We start from the raw sequence: 19,567 nt of genomic DNA on the forward strand, positions 1-19,567 counted from the left end.
ATTACTTCATAAATATCGTAAGGCTTCATATTGAAAACATTTTCTTTTTCTTTATCGATCCCATGCATAACGTAGAAAATAATAAAGAATGAATAACGCATTTAAAGCGTAAGCTTTTATTATTATCACGCATATATCTTTTATACATAAATATAGAAAATCAAAATTTATTGTTCGAGTACATGCTTTACTGTCGACTCGAAAATTTACTTCACAACATTGAAAGCACAATATTGACACCATAAATATCATCTAAACCTGATTTTCTTAAAATTATCTGTCTATACAAGGTATGTGGATGAAAGTAAAGTTACGAAAAAAGAAGTATTTTATTCGAACTTTTTGCGCTTTTCTCGAATGGAACACATTCATATAACGAATCCCATGTATTAATATCTATTCACGTCGCAACGAATTTTTTTTAGACGTATTCGGTGTGTGAACATCTTTCTCCCCTACTCGTCCAAATTTCTACCCTCATTCATGTGTAAACTCTCTGGAGTGTTGCACTTTATTTTTCATACGAAGCGAACATTTTCAAATGTCGAAATATTAGACGTAAAGTACAGTGTGTTTGGCCTACATAATCTGGGAAAGAGTTCCTTTCACCAAATTTTCTGTAAGCTTTACGCTACCAAATCCAGACGTATATTTTATTGTATTTAGATGTGCTACATTACCTCCCTCGTTCAATAGCTTCAACTCAATATTATAACGATGGTACTTTATCCTAACTTCTATTCATATTCCGCACACATACCACTACATATACAAAGTCGATAAAATTGTATAGACGAAGGAGCGATGATTTTTCTTTTCACCCGACGCAAGAATTCACTTTCCTCCTTTCGTTTCACTTTTTTTTTTAAATTTTCATTAGTTTAGTAACTTAGGCACAAAACAATCAACATCACCGTAATGCACACGAGAGTGTGTATATTTTCCATTACGTAAGGAAGCTTTTACTGTTTTGGATGGGCCCATTAAAGAGGTATAATTGAAATAATGCCGATGATTTTATGTATTATGGGAATTTTAACGGTATCTCGAAAAGTTACATTGAATAAATATTGAATGAGAAGTGGAACTGAACGGAATGGTTTCAGTCCTCAAATAATGATCAAAAAAACACAATGCGATACTTTATCAGCTTAATGTGACAGAAATGTCTTGACTGGTGATGATAAAACTAATAAAATTGGGTAAATGATTCGAAAAAAAAGTTTTCACGAAACTTTTTGTCAAACGAACAGTGGAAGAAAATTGCACTCCTCCAATTTGGAATAGCGTTCGCAATCACACGGCGAGCTTGAACGAATCCAAGTAATGTTTTCAGACATATTGGGTTTCTCTTCCAATTCTGTTTGAGGACTATCTCAGGATGAATTATCAACAATTACAGTTGGTTTTTTTTTGTTCTGAACCTATTTGAGATTTTTTAGAGTTTTAAAAGTCATCGATGCCAAGGCAACTAAGTGTTTAAAGTTTATGATATTTTGGCGCAAAATTTGAAAATGCCAAAGCGAATTCAAATTTTGCGCTAAAATATCATAAACTGGAAACACTTAATTGCGAAGTCTAGGTGGCTCAATAGATAGAGCAATGAACTCACTCCGTATATGGTTAATTCCATGGTTAGTTGCGTTACAAATTTCGTTATCTGTGAGTCATACAGTTAATTGTGTTGGCTATATTTTGCGGTAACAATCAGTCTATAAATTTTCTAATACTCAGGAGACACAGTGCTTTCATACCAACAAGAATTGGAAGTGTGACTTGTGTGATCGCAAAAGTCGGCGGTTAGTTGCGTTACACGTTTGTGACTTTTCCAAATAAAAACTGATTTCGGTAAACTTTTTTTCCCCTGAAAGCTATGGTCAAGACGCGCAGTTTAAGCCCAATATGAGGCTGGTAATCCAAAATTTGGGGGAGATATGTCTAAAAAAGTGATGTTTTTCGGACGTCATAAATAGCCCGCAATTTTTTTTTTCCCAATTGGTGGTTGTTACCACACAGAAAATGTTGCTTAGGCTCAAAACCGATTAAAAAATGGTAGCAAAATTTTTCGAGATAACCTCGACGAGTTAAAATTCGAGGATGACTTTTATCACCACTGGGAAGCTGTTTTCACCTACTTTACTCACCCAACTAACCTGATTGACTCAAAGTTATCTTTCTCGTGAAGTCATATGCTGTAGCTTTCAGGTTTTATTTGAAAAAATGTAATTTCGGCAACGCTTGAGTCGAAGAGATTTTACCTTACTTCAAAGCAGAATGAATTAAAAATCTTCAAAAAAATTTAATTTCGTGTCTTTTGGAGCAATTTTAGAATTATAGCGTTCACATCTACAGGAAAACAAATTTACAAAAATCATTTGAGATTTATTGAGAATATCTCGGAATGTCGAATACAAACACTTTTTGGTCATATCTCCCCGAGACCGTATTTTACAAATATTGGTGTCAAACTAGGCGTCTTGTCAATAGCTTTCAGCAAAAAAAAGTGTTTAGTGAAATCGGTTCAGGTTTCGTGAAATAAACTAGAATTTTCAAAAAATTTCTGAAAACAAGCATACGTTTTTATGGTGGTATCTCCCCGAGATTTTCGGCCACCGACCTAATATGGGACTTAAACGACGCGTCTGGTCAACAGCTTTCAAGGAAGAAAAAGTTTGCCGAAATCGTATTTCAATTGGTGGAAATATTTCGAACAGTCACTAATTAGCTGGAATTACCCATATGTGAAGGGCTCGACTCCCGTGTCAGACATAGTTCATAAAATTTTTCTTAATCGTATATGATTAGTCTATGCCGTTAGTTATCACTAGTCAGCTCTATCGATCGTAATAGGTCTCTAAGAAAAACAAAAAAATGCTGAAATTTCAACCACACCTATGATCTAATAGATGAATCTAACAAATTACAATTCACAATTGAAAAATCTCTCAAAGGGTAATGCACAACAGGCACATTGGTGGCCTAGGCGCTTGGAGCACATCAGCTTTCCTGTCCATCTTATCCTATACTATCACTTAATTTGCTGGGAACATCAATGACTTTTAAAACTCTGATAAAATTGTGTTTTTTTATGATGAACAAACTGTAAAACAAAATACGAGAAAGCAATCTTTTTTTACTTTTTGGTGCAACTCTGGATAGTTGGATAAAGTTTTTTTTAACGACAGTGTAGGCTGTTCATCATTAATTAATAGCGCAAATGAAAGGTATTAACTGGAGCAATGAGAAAAAGAAGAGTATGAGAAAATTGTTTCGTTGGACCATGAACTGAACGTAAGTTTTGCTACTCGTTAAATGATGGTTGCAGATTTTTCTTTATTTGATGAGCTGTTGCTGGAGGAATAATTCAATTTTCAAGTTTTGTTCAAGTTTCATACAAAAGTCTACAACCATCATTTTACAGCCGAGTAGCACGCCTTACACTCACTCTAAGAACTCTACTAGCTCTTGAATCAAAGAACCGAGTTTCATAATCTTTTTCCTGATTCATTATTATATCGTGGGCGTATCTCCGATATCTCAGGAAGTACTGAACCGATGTTGAAAAATAATGATATAAAATAATGAAATAATGAATTTTAAGCCCGACATTAAAGCAATTGACCGTATGGTTAAGAAGATTTGTCGAAAAACTGCAAAAAATCAATTTTTTTTAAATCCCTACAAACCCTACAAATATAATACAAAGAACAATGTTGTTGGTTAAAGCTTATATCCTTATAGTGGACTGGATGCAACCATTAATTCTAATGTCTACCCTCGAAAGGTCATATGTAAAATGGATTTTTTTGAAGATATGCGAAAGTTGAGAACATTGATAGAAGGTGAATTGAAAAACTTCAGAAAAAAACGGGCAGAGGATTCATGAACGTATTTCATTTCTATACCATTTGCCAATCAATTTAACCAATGAAAACTCGTAGTTATCATACGATGAGTCTTTTGAATTCGAAAAAAAATGTTTTAAAAATCGTTAACAATCTTGATAAGCAATTGATTCATCACGGATTCTGCTCTTTTTCCCATTTTTTCTGCTAATAAACAGAAAAGTTGAGTGGAATTTTCTATTAAATTCGATGAATAGTAGCTTGAATATTGGCTAATCTATAGCAAGTCACTCAATCAAATTATCCTTTGAGTGTGGGCCTTGGTGTGGGCTAAACTGAGCCATCGTCGCATACAATCCAATCAAATGTTTCATTCAATTTCCCTTAATCATTAAATCTTGTTCACATTAAACGTGATCTTTTATTTGGCATCTATTGGAACATTGAATTTATTCGAATGCATTCGTCGAAATTTTCCAAAATAAAACATTTCACCCATACAATTTTCAAATTAGCATCGTAGCCATCACATTCTCATGTATCGAGCTATTTCTACGATTCCACAGCAAAACTTGAAAACCTCACATACACAAAACTAAAGCCCGGTAAAATTCGATTTAAAACCCTTTTATCATATTGTATTTCCTTGGCTGTTCAAATAACCTTTTTGTAGCTGCGTTCCAGGTGTATCGTTGAATGTCGGTATATGGGTTTCTGCTCAGGGAATTGCGGATACAAATTAAAACAATATGTCAATGGATGCTGGTATCATAAATTTGTACAGTCGTCAGAGAATAATATATTTTACTCAGACTTTGCTGGTGAGAGGATGGGTGAACTAATTCAATTGAAACATAATTGAAAAGTTTCACCAAAACTGTCTGAAGTATTTTGTTTTTCGCTTGAAAAAAAACCCCATAAAGGTTCATATATAAGAGGGGCGTGCGAGTAATTTTAGATTGATACAGTGAACAGAGTTCGAAAACGGATTTTAAATTAACCATCAAAGGAAAAGGATAGTTTAAACTAAAGGATACCAGAATACAAATAAGATTTTCTACTTTACATTTACAAATGCGATATGTGAGTGGGCAAACAAATGAAGGTCTTTGTATATTCAAATGTAAACCATTTGTAGCATTTGTTTGCATAGTCTGCGTATAAAATGAGACTGATGATTGTTACACTCTATTGAGAACAATGAAAAACATATTTTGACTTTGTCTTTGATAGGATTACAACTCTTTTGAGTAAATACTAAGCTGATAACTGCGAAAGCAAAAGGGATGGCAACAAAGAAAATTTACACTATTTGCAATAACCTTTTAGTCATCTGCTGTCGACAACGACAACAACCATAAAAATTATGTTTAGTAATGTATGTCTTCTTTATGTTGTTTGTTGTATGTTGTATGGAAATGACCCTTACCGCTTCTGAAATATATTGAACGAATTGACGAGTGCATTAACCTAACGAATTACCAAGAAATAGGGGTAAACGAAATAATGGTTCTTCAAGTTCGTAAATAGGGTAGGACAGAAGTTTTACCTTATGCCCATGTAATAGAGGTTTGACAATTGTGAATTGTAAATTGATTTATTCAAGGTAGGCGGAGGTAATGCCATTCAGACGCGCGGCCTAGCACAATAGTTCGTTACCACTGACATCTTTTTTTTAAATGGTTGACTAAGATTTACTTGTATTTCACAAAATGTTGTGCCTATCACAAAACAGATGGCCCAGGTTTCTAAGCAATTTTGTTATTTTGAAGACAGGGAGAGATGGCGTTTATAGCAAACTTTCGTGCCATTGCACATCTGATTCGGTTGTATATGTATATTGTATATGGCATTACCGCCTCACTATGTTTACCTTGGATTTATCCATAAGAATGTAGGCGTCGCTAGTAGATAATATTTTTAGAAACACGATTGTGACGTACGTGATGTACGACAACTATGTTCATAATCTTAGTTTTTCTTAGAGACCTATTGCAGTCAATAAAGCTGACTAGTGTTAACTGACAGTAGAGACGAACTTTTAGAAAAAAAAACCTATGAACTATGTCTGACACGGGACTCGAACTCGTGACATACAAGGCATGAGTTCATCGCTTTACCGATTGTGCTGCTTCAACAGTTCGGAAGTAAGTAAATTTCCTAAACTTTTATGTATGCGCGAAATGGCAAAACTTTTCGAACCATTATGGTTTACCCCCGTAATATGTTTACAGTATAATTGGCAACCAGTTTGAATGTGTTCTCTTAATATTTATATCAAGATTTCAATAAAATTCACAATTTGAAATACCTGAGAGCTGATTTAAAACATGATTAAAATTCGTCGGTTTTTCTAGACGCAACTATTTTTAGGCTGTTCTAAACTCAAACGGTGTTGATTCAGTTGAAAGTTATTTTCATTATCCATTGACCAACCTATTTGCTTTTATTTGAACAATTTACCTTCGAAGGAAACACTTGCCAGCTACTTGAAAAAGGTAAACAAATTCAAAATGGAGAGTTTTCTCTTTGTAGAAGTGTTTTTTCACCCAATAAAATGTTGATTTTAGGGAGTTTGTTTTGCTGTAAATAGATTTAGTTAATTTCTGTTTGATATGGCTAGGTACTGATAGAACCGATCCGTTTATTTTTGTTAATGATTAAACAGTCAACTCTAGCAAAACAACTCTCATTCGCTCGACTAACAATTTAAGTACTATTTCAGAGCTATGAAAACTTTGCAGTTTATTTACGTGGCTGTAACGTCTCCATCCGACTGTAAATATGTAAATACCTCCGACTCTATATATCTGGAACAATATCAAATTTTACTGAGTTGAAAGTTTTGTTAAGGGACCGTGACGCATGTCCGTGCTCCAAAAAACTGAAATTTTTCTAGGTTCTAAGAAACACACAAACACAAACACACAGGTATTTGACTTTATATCTTTAAGATTCATACGGTGAATGTCTACATTGTATTCTCAATGTGTTTCAATTTAGAATTTCCTACAAAGTTCCACAAATCCCTTCAAATTTGGGAAAGTGTTTCCATTTCACTAAATGAATCTGAGCTTTTATTGAACAAATAGAGTGTGTACTAAAAGTGTGTGGGTGTGTACTAAAAGCGTCGTAGTGTGTACTGAAAGTGTCGGAATGTGTACTAAAACTTTTATACTAAAAGTGGTGGAATGTGTACTAAAAGTAGCGAAATGTGTACTAAAAGTCTTGGGACTTGTACTAAAAGTCTACGCAAATTATCGCAGATAAATAAAAAAAACTCCGAAACTATTTAGATAAAATAGACAGCTGCAAATGAAAACTCACAACCTAAGCGTAGGACGAAGATGACTAAAAGAAAGGACTGTACGCAGAAACCAATCATTTATACCAAAGGATAGAACATACGTGTTTAACATAACTACCAGCAGAGCTACAAATAGAAGATGCATGAATTCACTACAGCCCTTAAAGCTTCATATGGAATTCCACTGCTTTACGGTATTCGATATCGGTAATGCATTTTAAAGCTCGAAGTGGTGCGACTTACTCTTATTGTACTGGTCAGTTTTAATTGACGGAATCAACCCCTAAACGGATGTTGTTGCTTTATTAGACAATGATACTACGTCACTTCAGTCCATGACACGATTTAGTATACTCATCGGTACTGCTGACTCTCACCAAAACCGAATTTATTTTCCCAATACAAAATCCTTTTTACATCCTTTTATCTACGATAAACAAAATCAACACTAGTAGTGTTACACTACCACGGACCGCTGATTAACCCAAATATCGAATCCACAAACTCAAATAAAATATCGAATAATTTTTGCTGCCAAAAATTATACCTCAACGTAGCCCATATATCACCAAAAATATCAAATAAATTTTCTCATTTTTTTACGACATTCTATGCTCAGCTCAAGAGTACCTTCATAACATTACCACATTCCCGTGCACATAAAAAAAAACCCGCAATACAAAAATCTCAAATGAAACCGTTTTTTCCCCATAAAATGGGCGGTAAAAAAATGGTATCCCTTCGCACAGTCAAGCCTAAAATATATTATGAATTTTTTATCGACTAGGCGAAAAAAAAATATGGATGTATTAAGGAGATGTATATAAATGTACACAGATGTCTGTTTCGAAAATAAACTCGGCAAGGATAACACCCATACAAAAACATTAATAATAACTTCGACCTCATCGAAGATGAAGAAGAAAAAAGGGTAACACACGCGAGAAAAAAAACCCCGTTCACATACTATATACGCAAAGGTACAAAAAGCCAAACTAATACTGTGTGATATCACCGAACCAGAACCGTTCGCCGAACGGATATATACAATAAACCATGTTTGTTGTATCATATGAGCGAAAGGAAAGTGCAGAACAAGGAAATGTCCTAATAGAATTGATGGAGTGTTATCCTGGAGGGTTTTTACAGAAACGATTTTCATGTGGGATATTGTGCTGAGAGCATGAACGATCTAATGAATAAATCTTTATATGGCGAAGTATATATTTCTGATGGTTGTTTTCAAGTACCCATTTTCGTCTTGTACATTAGAGGACATAGATGAAGAAGAATTGGTTTGCTAATTGTCTGTGAAAATTGATTAATTTTCCCATGCTGGGTTAGATTGAATACATTACATAGGAAACCTAAAATCAAGGACCCGAAAATGAATTTTCTTATGGACATAATATGTATACGTAATTTAATTATACTTTATGTGTACATCAACGAAGGAAGGAAAAGATTTATGATTGGTTTCGGCAAATTACTTTCTAATGTGTTGAAAAGTTACACACACAAAACAAAATGAAACGGACAATATTGAAGCTTTCCATTTGCTCTTCGATTCAAGATCAATGGCTTGTCTTCGTTTAAGCCGAACACAGTCGAGAGCTTTTGGGGTCTTGGGTCTTACAGTCGGTGACTTTGAAATAAGTGACTTGTTTCGTTTTAGACTTTGAGTGGATCAGCTGGAAAACATCTGAAACAAAATGCGTCACGTACTTCAAAGACGCCGATTATATTTTATTGAAGGGCTCTCGCCTAAAAACTTTTTTTTTTGTTCAAACGGTGTCTAATTTAACTAATTCTTTGGTATGAAAGGATCGCTGAAACCATCAAAACCTTTGACTGTCTGTTTTGTGTTGATAATGATTTATTAATTTATTTCAATAAAAAAAAGTCTTGATGGCCACAAAAACATAATTAGAAGAAGAACTACTAGAGCGGTCTACGTTTCTCATTAATAATTAAATTCTGCTAAGTATCACCGAAAATCTTCGAAACGTCCCGGTTAGAAAATGTCGTATGTCTTCAATAAACCTTAAACTCGTGTGAACTGCAGCACTCGCTTCGCTCTGTCCGCAAATTTCACACTTAATATTTCTTGAGTTTATTCAAGGTAAAGGTAAAACGAAAAATCCCTTAAGAGTGATATCGCCAAAACATCGAACAAAATCAGACATTTTGGGACAAGGGGTCACAGATATTATTGACTTATAGCTCATTCGATTTGTTGGACTTTTGGTTGTCGATGCTCGAGGTCATCAAGTAAGGGTCTGCCAAAAGGGGCTTAAAATCGTTTTCTCACACACCACAAGGTCCATGTTGACCTGTTGGTGATATCAATCATTTTAGGTGAAAAATTGGTGATTTTCTCAAGTTCCTGACCGGCTGCAGTGACATAAGTCCGAGACATGGTATCTATGGTGAGAGAGCCTAGACTCTGTAGTACCATAACATGTAAAAACATCCTACAGCCTACAAGCCTAGCTAAAAAATTTTTTTCCCAAAATTGTTTTACTCGACTAATCGCGAGAAAACGATTTTGGGCGCCTTTTGGCAGACCCTTACTTCATGACCTCGAGCATCGACAACAAAATAAAGTTCACCAAACGTAGTACTACGTTTTACTCGCGAAAGTTCAACGAATCGAATGAGCTATAATTCAATAATATCCGTGACCCCTTGTCCCAAAGTTGTTCGAAGATTTCGCGATATCACTCTTAACAATAAAAATACTGTTGAGACAAATACAATAATTTATTCGTTTGCAACAGCTAGTTCGTCAACTAACATAGCCTATCTTAAAACCTAACCACAGGAAATCCATTCTCCACCAAACAATTTTTTTTGAACTTGTTTTACCTTGAGATTTATTCCAGTTACAGTGTTAACAAGAAGCGGAAAAATGTTACATTTAACGTTTTTAATCACATTTTTTATCATAGTGATCGTGTTACGCGCACTGTATTTTCTATTGTAAGACACAAGACTTCAATGGGTTTCAATGGTCAAGGGAATTAGCATTTCCGTTTGAAGTTCATATATACCGTGTATTTCGTGAAATTGAAGATAAAGGTCGAGTGAATGAATCTGAAATGATGAGCTAATGTTACAAGCTTATTATCTTATGGAACAACAGATACTAAGATGATTGCAAACTGTGTTGATGTTATGAATCGAAAGGATTTTGTGCGTTCGGATTTTGAGTAACTGCCATTTTATCCATTGCAAATGTACGTTCCTACGAACAAGCCTGAGTGGATTTAAGCAGAATTATCACAAATTATATACAAGTTGTGGCCCACAACTTGTGGGGCATATGTTAAACATTTGCCGATAACACGAAGTGTTAATGTGTGTCCGTCCGAAACATTTACCATCTTTAGGTAGTGTTTCACATGGATTTGAAATAGCATAAATTTCAATAGGAGCTGAAGCTGTGGAAAATTGTGTCGGTGAATGCTTTATGTCTAGAATATCAAAATCGCCAGAAATTTTAGATGCAACTGAAGTGGAGATTAATTCTGTATCGTTCTACATATGTATGGATGAGAGGATTTCAAATTTTCATGCTATTTTTCAAAACCACAACTCTTCTTACTTAATACCAAGCTTTATGCAAGGGAATTTGACAGAAACAATATAGATGGTTTACTAGGCGAAGCGACTAATTGCATCTGGGCGCAAATAGAGTGAAATACTTGCATTCGAGTGAAAATAATCTTAAATACACTATTTACACCCGTGTGCAAATGGTTTAGAATCCACTATTTGCACCCCCAGTGCAAATAGTCTAAAATACACTTTTTGCGCCCATAAAGTCTTGCAACAGTTCATTCTTCCTTGTACAAACTGACCTGACGATTCAGGTGTTTATTCAGATGCAACCTGAATCATCCTTATTCAAAATGGAACTATTGCGTGCATCCTGGTACTTTGTAGTACAAACTATCTTAACAATTGAGTCTCTCGTCAGAATCAACTTCAATCTTCCTTGCACAAACTAGCCAGACAATTGGGCGTCTCGTTAGAAGCAACTTGAATATTTCCTGTACAAATTGGCCTAACAATTCGGTGTTTCGACAAAATCAATCATCAACGGTTGTCCAAACTAGCCTACCAATTGGGTGTCTCGTAAGATGCATCCTGGATCTTCCTTGTGCAAACTTTTCTAACATCTTGATGTTTCGACAATTGGGTGCAAATAGCAGTAATAAGTAGTCTTGGGCCTGTAGAATTCCAAGCGACCATTTGTATGATGATAGCTATTTCCATAGATTTACTCTCTCCACTGTGCTACAAAATTTATTACTCAGACAAAATGAGAATCTAATTTTAAAAATTGTGTCTGAATGTTGAACAAACATCCAAATGTCTTTTGTTTTTTTTTTTTTCATTTTCCTTTATTTATTATAAAAACGTGCCGGTGTGACTCGCCTTGTTTGCACTTTATTCTAAAATCTCCACACGTCAGTACAAATAGCGCATTTTATAAATCTTCATCAAATTCTTTCAATCATCCAACTAAATAATAACATGCAAATCTCTGACCCTCACGCAATTTTCTTTTCAGTCCAATATAAACCGAAACGAAATGACAACATGTTATGGATATATGGAGAGTAGAAAAAAAACGAAAAGCTACACTGCCGAACCCTTTTTTGCGTTATACGGAATTTTTATTTGAGAATTCGTTCATGCATTACATTTATATTGCCTGAGAGAACCCTTTTAAATCTAATTTAATTCGAAAACTGTCTCAATTTTCAATCAAAAAAATACCCTTAAGGATTAAGGGGATTTGCTTTTTTTAGTTATGAAAAGCGTATCCATTCTGCCTGTCGCTCATCTTTTTGTAAAACATTGTTTTGTAATTGAGAATGTAATATTATGCCGCTAATTAACGTTGATGTAATGATGTAGTTTAGTGAATGAAATTTGCATCAATCATTAGATTTACTGCTATTTTGTTGTCATTTCAAAATTTGATATTTAAATTTTCATTCTGAATTTCTAGTGAACGTTAAACCAGGGACTAATTTCATGATTTTTTTTTTTGTTTTTTAGTTTTAATGAAGCCAAAAGAAAGTGAAACGGACAATATTGAAGCTTTGCATTCAAGATCAATAGCTTGTCTTCGTTAAAGCCGAACACAGTCGAGTGCTTTTGCAGTCTTCGATCTTAAAGTTGGCGAATTTGAAATAAGTGATTCGTTTCGTTTTAGACTTTTTTTTTATTTAATCACTAACATCTTTATATCTTTAAACACTAACCGTCGTGTGCGTGTAACTCAGTACATATTAGTACTTTTGTCTGCATGAGTGGATCAGCTGAAAAATATATGAAGCAAAATGCGTCACGTACTTCAAAGTTTCCGACTGTATTTAATTGAAGGGCTTTCGCGTAAAACCTATTTCTGTTCCAAACGATGTCCAATATAACTAGTTCTTTGGTCTGAGACGATCGCTGAAACCATACTCGGTACCACCCTTGACTGTCTGAACCTCTCAGTAGTTTTTGTTTTGATAATGATTTATTAATTTACTTCAATGAAATGTAATTTTGATGGCCATAAAAACAAAATTAGAAGAAGAACTACTGGAAGGGTCTAATTTCTAATTAATAATTTGATTCTGTTTATTCTCACTGAAAATCTTCCAAACGTTGTCTATAAAATGTCCCGGTCAAAAAAAGATCGCATGTCTGAACTGCTGCACTCGCTCCGCTCTTGCCGCAAACGTATTAACACTCGTTAATTTTTGTTCTATTTATTCAAGGTGAAGGAAAAGGTAGAATCATATAATAGCTAATTCGTCTGCATCAGCTAGATCGTTAGACCAACATAATCAATTTTAGAACCTAACCTCAGGAATTCCATTTTCCACCAAACAATTTTTCTAAAACTTTTTAGACCCGTACGAAGTACTGGGGTCTTATAGGTTTACGCATACGTTTGTAACACGTCGAATTGGACTCCCTGAGTAAGGGGAAACCTATTGTGGTTGTCTAGAGATGCCAAATCCGCGAAAAAAAAAATGTCCGTCTGTCCGTCTGTCTGTCTGCACGATAACTTGAGTAAAACGCATCCGATTTTGAAAATTCTTTTTTTCCCGTTTGGTAATGTGAAAAGACAGGTTAAGTTCGAAGATGAGTGATTTTGGATCGACCCCTCCCGAGCTGTGGCCCAATAAGTGCTTTACGGTTTTTCGAAGATATCTCCGGACATTTAAACGTTAAACTTGTAAGTGATACGTCAAATAAAAGGTATTTACAATACCGATCGACAAAAAAAAAGTTTATGGAAATCGGATGACCGACTCGTGAGTTAGACCCCTTGGTGTGGAACAGGCACAGGGCGGCAAGCAGTTTTTGCTTGTAGGTCGGCCACATTTGAACATATTTCGTTCGTTTTAGCTTTATTAGATAGGTATTGACCGTACCAATCAGGGAAAAAAAAGTTTTTGAAATTATGTTCTCCGGAGCGTGAGCTAGGTCTCTTGGAGTGAGCTCTTATCTGGCTACTCGGACGTACAGTGAACGTGGTGTATTTTGACAATATCTCGAGTAAATTTTGACCGAATTTCATGAATTTTTTTTTGTTTGAAAGGTATTAACGAATGTAAAGCGTCGGTACTATTTCCGGTCTCCTAACAAAACGGCTGCCGGCGGCCATATTGGATTTTAGTAAAATAGAAATATCTTGGGAAAAATGATACTTAGAGAGTTTCTGTTAACATGGAAATAATTTGTTATGTGTGTGGGGTTTCAGGGATTCCATATACGGACATCTATATATACCTATATACAGCTATATTGAGCTATATACAGGCATATAGAGCTATATAATAGCATATATTTATCTGTGAAATGTTTATTTATAGTGAAATATGGTTAAATATAGCGGTATATAGCTGTTTAAATAGGAATTTATGAAATTTGTCTTCGTACGGGGCTGTCTATATTGCCTCCGGCAATTTAGTTGTATATGATAACAAGGCAAAGAGTGGATAATGTAAAGGATTTTAAAGGGAGAATAGTTTTTCAGCAGAGAAGAAAATGAAGTAAGAGAAATGAAGAGTTTCACATTAAAGGCTTTTGATACGAATAGGTGTTTCGTACGGGTCGGCGTTAGCTATGTTTTTTAACTAGCAAAGAGCAGAGAAATCTTACATTTTTAACATTTTTAATCATAATGATCATGTTACGTACGGTGTATTTTCTGTTGTAAGACTCACATGATAGTCAAGGGATTTAGGATTTCCGTTTGATAGTTCATATAAAGGTTGAGTCGATGAAGCTGAAATGATGTGCTAATGTTGCAAGCTTATTATCTTATGGAACAATGGATGCTAAGATGATTGCAAAATGTGTTGATGTTATGAATCGAAAGGATTTTGTGCGTTCGGATTTTGAGCAACTGCCATTTTATCCATTTCAAATTTTCATAGTAAGTTACAAGCTTGAGCTACAGTGGATTTAAGCAGAATTATCACAAATTATATACAAGTTGTGGCTCACAACTTGTGGGGCATATATTAAACATTTGCCGATAATACGAAGTGTTAATGTGTGCATGTCCGAAACATTTACCATCTTTAGGTAGTGTTTTACATGGATTTGAAATAGCATAAATTTCAATAGGAACCGAAGTTGTGGAAAATTGTTACGGTGAATGCGTTATGTCCAGAATAGCAAAATCACCAGATATGGTAGATGCAACTGAAGTGGGGATTAATTCTGTATCGTTCTACTTTGACATATGTGTGGATGAGAGAATTTTCAATTTCATGCCTTTTTTCAAAGCCACAGCAGTTTTTGTTAATTTTAATGGATCCAAATTTCAGAACCTTTGGTGCGAGTTCATACAGATTGCAACTTTTGTGTCTCAGTATTACTGTTTTATCAGGACCAAACAATATACCTTACCTACAACTACAGTCTTTTTCAAGTATCACACTCGTTTGGTAGTGACAAACCCGTATAAAGCACGCATAAAGCCAGTAAAATATATCAAAATGGCCACCGAGGGTCAGATAATTTTGAGTGCAATGGGATTTTCCAAAAGAAATCCTTAAACGATTTTCTGAGATTTTTTTAATTTTGTCTTATTTTCAACAATTTTTTGATTTTTAAACGATTTCTGAGGATTTTAGAGTTTTCAAAAAATTTCTTCGATGATTTTTTGCGAGTTTGAGGATTATCTTAGTAAAGGACTTTCCTTTGCCTTTATTGCGAAAAACATTGTGTACCACTCGATGATAAATGCTTTGTTAGGGATATGAATCTACACACCTAGTGCTTAAAAAAGCATTTATAGTTTAGTTCGTTTAGTTCGTTTTATTAGTTATAAAAAACTATTTACATCAGCTTTACATTTAACTAGACTATTAACTTTCATCATCTTTCATTTTCACATAATCAAGACAATATTTTTTAAAATTATTAAAATTTCCACTTTCTCTAATTTCTCTCGGAATTTCATTGTATAGTTTCACCCCGTCAAACATTAGACTTCGTTGCGTGGCACTTTTTCGGTAAAGTGGTAGCCTCAAGTCTCCATGGTTTCTCAAAATGTATGATCTTCCTTCGCCGGATTGGAAACAATTCACAAGATATTGCGGTAGATGGCCGTGTGTAACTTTATATATGAAAACCAACACATCGCGCTCAATTTGTTGTTGTATCGATAACCAGTTCAATTCATCGAGCATTGACTTTGTTCTGGTGCGTTGTCTTTTTCGTAGAATGATTCGGAGGCACTTCTTATGCAGTTTTTGTAGACGTTCGATGTGTGTACGGTTGGACAAGTAGAGAATCGTTGAACAGTATGAGAAATGTGGAGCAATAATCGTGTTGTAGATCAGTATCCTTGTTTGTTTGTCCAACTTGTTAGAAATGCGACCGAAGAAATTAATTTTTTTGGCCAACTTTTTGCATACGTAGTCGCAGTTTGCATTGAAATTCAATTTTTCGTCAATCACGCATCCTAGGTATTTGATTTCTGTAACACGGTCTATGGTTGCGTTGCCTATCTTGAGTTCATTCACCTCTTCGATGTTTTTGTGGCCGAGGACCATGAATTTCGTTTTTTTCGAGTTCAATTTTAGTTTGTTAACGTTCAACCATTGGTCAAATTTAGACAATTCCTGGTTCAATATGTCCACCAACTCGTTTATGTCTTCGCCGACAGCATAAATGGTAGTGTCATCAGCAAAAAGGTTGATCTTACCGCGTTGAAAGTTGGATTTGATATCATTGATGAACAGTGTGAACAGAATGGCAGATAAAACAGATCCTTGGGGCAAACCTAATTCATTCGTCAGAGGATCCGAAACACTTGAACCAAATTTTGTTGTTTGCTGCCTGTCAGACAAGTAATCATTGAACCACGCCAACTCGGTACCACGGATTCCATATCTCTCCAACTTTTTCAGCAACACAGCACGATCAACGGTTTCAAAAGCTCGCTTGAAATCCACAAACACTGCCAAAATTACGTTTTTGTTGTCCACCTCGCTTTTCCAGTCAGCTATGACATAGTTCAAGGCAGTTTCGCAGGAATGTAGTTTGCGATACCCAGACTGTTCATTGATGTAAATTTTGTTAATGTTTATGTGCTGTAAGAGTTGTTCTTTTACCACCGTTTCCAAAATTTTTTCGAACGTTGAAAGCATATTGATTGGTCGGAAATCCACTGGATTGTGTGCACGGACGATCTTTTCAACAACCACCACCATTGAATGTTTCCAGCATTTTGAGAATATTCCATCACGGAGAGAATCGTTTATTATATCAACCAATTGCTGTCCAATGTGATCCCATGCATCAATAACGAATCGAATGTCAATGCCATCAAAATCTTTTTTGTTTTTCAGGTTTTTGATAGTTTCATGTAATTTTGTCAGCGAAATCGATTCGAATTTGAAGGTATTCGCGCATAACGTAACACTTTCGATGTCAAATGGAACTACTCCATCATCAATACTCTGATGGATGTCTTTAACACTGTCGATGAAGAACTTGTTGAATCGATTTGCAATTCGTGGCTCATTCTCTTTCGTTGCTTCCACATTTTCACCGTCGAATATGATGTAATTGGGCTTGCTGAGACCTTTTTTGCTAATTAATGATTTCAAAATTCTCCACATACCTTTTTGGTCGCCTTTCTTCTTGCGGATGCTTTGCATTGTGTTCATTCTGCATGCGTAGTTTAACTTGTTGACGTATTTATTTCTTGCATTCTTAAACAGATGCCAATCATTATCAGAGTCAGTCAAAACGGCTTTTTCATATAGATCGGATTTAATTTTTTTCAATCCACGAAGTTCATTGTTAAACCACTTAGTATCACTTTTATCTGTCAATTCAATCACTTTGGAAAATTCATTCGAGAAATCTCTAATTAACGACATAAAAAATTCTGATTTTTCATTCACATCACCGTTTCGAGGAAGATTGCACTGATTCGTCATGAAAAAATTTGTCAAATCATTCTCACCGTACTTCAAGATCTTAATTTTTTCACTTTCCTCGTTACTTTCTTTACCGCTCAGCAAAACGGATACAGTCGAATGATCCGAAATCTTTTCATCATTAAGGATGCGGTATTTCACTGAATTGACGTCATTGGTCATGACATGATCAATAAGCGTCCGACTATTCTTCGTAATCCTTGTTGGTTCAGTGATTATTTGCTTCATCGTTGAATCGTTGATACATTCCTTCAACTTTCGAGCGTAGAATCCGTCACTGAGCAAGTCGATATTTACGTCACCGACGAACACATTCACTTTTGAATAATCGATATCATTTTCGCAAAAGTCCGAGAGAAATTTTATATATTTTGCTTCAGCACATTGATTATAGACTCCATACACACTGTAATTCGCGTTCTTTACACTCAGTTCGATTCCAAGTAACCATAGTTGCTTGTCTAAATTGAAGTTCTTCAAGATTTTGAATCTCGTTCCTTTTTTCGTGTAAACAATAACACCACCGGTATGACGCGAATGACTATCACATCGGTTCACATTGTATCCGTTAATGTTAATTTCACGATCGCTTATTTCTCCTGTAACGTGCGTTTCACTGATAATGATGGCTAACGGGTTCTTGGTAGCTACTAGAAGCTTGAGTTGATTCAAATTGGTTGTCAATCCCTGAATGTTCAAGTATAGCAAACAGGGATTCTTTGATTGCTATTCCGTTGAATTATATTGCACACGTCTTCTTCGAATGTTCATTTGCCTCTCAGTTACTTTACACTTGTCTGAACCCGCCATATGATTAACATTGAGCCTGAGGTTCAATTTTTCGTTGGCATTGAAACAATTCGTGCATCTGATGGCCTTCGACTTGCATTCGCTCAGATTATGTTCGCCAGAACATTTCTTGCATGCTTTTTTCCTTGTGCATTCCTTTGCTTTGTGGTGGAATCCCTGACACTTGTAGCATATCATGAGGTCAATGTACTCTTTGACAGTGCAGCATGACCATCCGATGTTCAATTTTTTTCGTTCGCTAGACATAATGTTGTTGAACGTCTTGGTGTCTATTTCGATTACCGCACTGAGTGAATTTTTGCCGAACGTTGAAACTATACGAAGATCTGCATTTTGTAACACAGTGTTCTGCGCTTTCAATTTTGTGATAATTTCTTCATTGGCAAATTTTTCGCTCATCCCGCTTATCAAAACTTTCGGTTTTTTCAATTCTGATAGTTTCACTTCATAAGTTGCTCCCAGTTTTTCTGCAGCATACTTCTGAATGATTTCTACATCAGCCATGGATCGTCCTTCCAATACTACTGTACCTTTGCCAGCGTTACGCATATTGTCAACTGGAATTTCAGATGGATTCATTAATTCCATGACAGCTTTTTGTGTCATTTCTGTTGATTGGGTTTGCTTGGGTACTACTAATACCACTGGCTCATTACGTTTCACTGCATCGGCATAATTCATTTTTTTTTTTTTTTTTTTTTTTTTTTTTTTTTTTTTTTTTTTTTTTTTTTTCCGTTGGAACGCACTGCTTATTCATCGTATTCAGTGCAACTGACCCCGTCACACTTTTATCATTGACGCAAACTTTCAATTCACTCGGTTGTATAAATAACTATTGTGCAACTCAGCATCATAATGTGCCAAATTTTCAAAATTTAGATGTCTCTGTTGCATAAATCGTTCTATGAACCTCGGTGCAGAGTATCGAATTGGCTCATCCAATTGCATAAATTGCATATTTTGAGCATGAAAATTGAAGAAATTCATAATTATTCTTAAGACTGATATCACGAAAACTTTAAATTTAGCCCTTATTGAAATAGAAAATATTGAAATTTGGCAACTTTTACGTTTAAGTACAAGTTATGCATGAGTCGCGGCGTAATTTCACCTTTTCGTTCAGCATT

General features: G+C 35.2%; 2 protein-coding genes across 3 annotated transcripts in view; one reads left to right on the top strand and one right to left on the bottom strand.

Moving 5' to 3' along the window:
• The window catches only part of LOC119069901 (TWiK family of potassium channels protein 7), a 146,626-nt gene that overhangs the window by 23,745 nt on the left and 103,314 nt on the right, over positions 1–19,567 (top strand). The window lies entirely within an intron of this gene.
• On the bottom strand, positions 12,600–19,121 carry LOC119081531. The gene is made up of 3 exons (XM_037190576.1): positions 18,417–19,121; positions 16,323–18,356; positions 12,600–12,662 (listed from the first exon to the last, which is right to left on the bottom strand). Exons 1-3 carry the CDS (start codon positions 19,119–19,121, stop codon positions 12,600–12,602), a joined length of 2,802 nt encoding a protein of 933 aa, XP_037046471.1.

The sequence above is a fragment of the Bradysia coprophila genome, chromosome II, assembly GCF_014529535.1.
Source record: "Bradysia coprophila strain Holo2 chromosome II, BU_Bcop_v1, whole genome shotgun sequence".
In the NCBI taxonomy this organism is placed as follows: Eukaryota; Metazoa; Arthropoda; class Insecta; order Diptera; family Sciaridae; genus Bradysia; species Bradysia coprophila.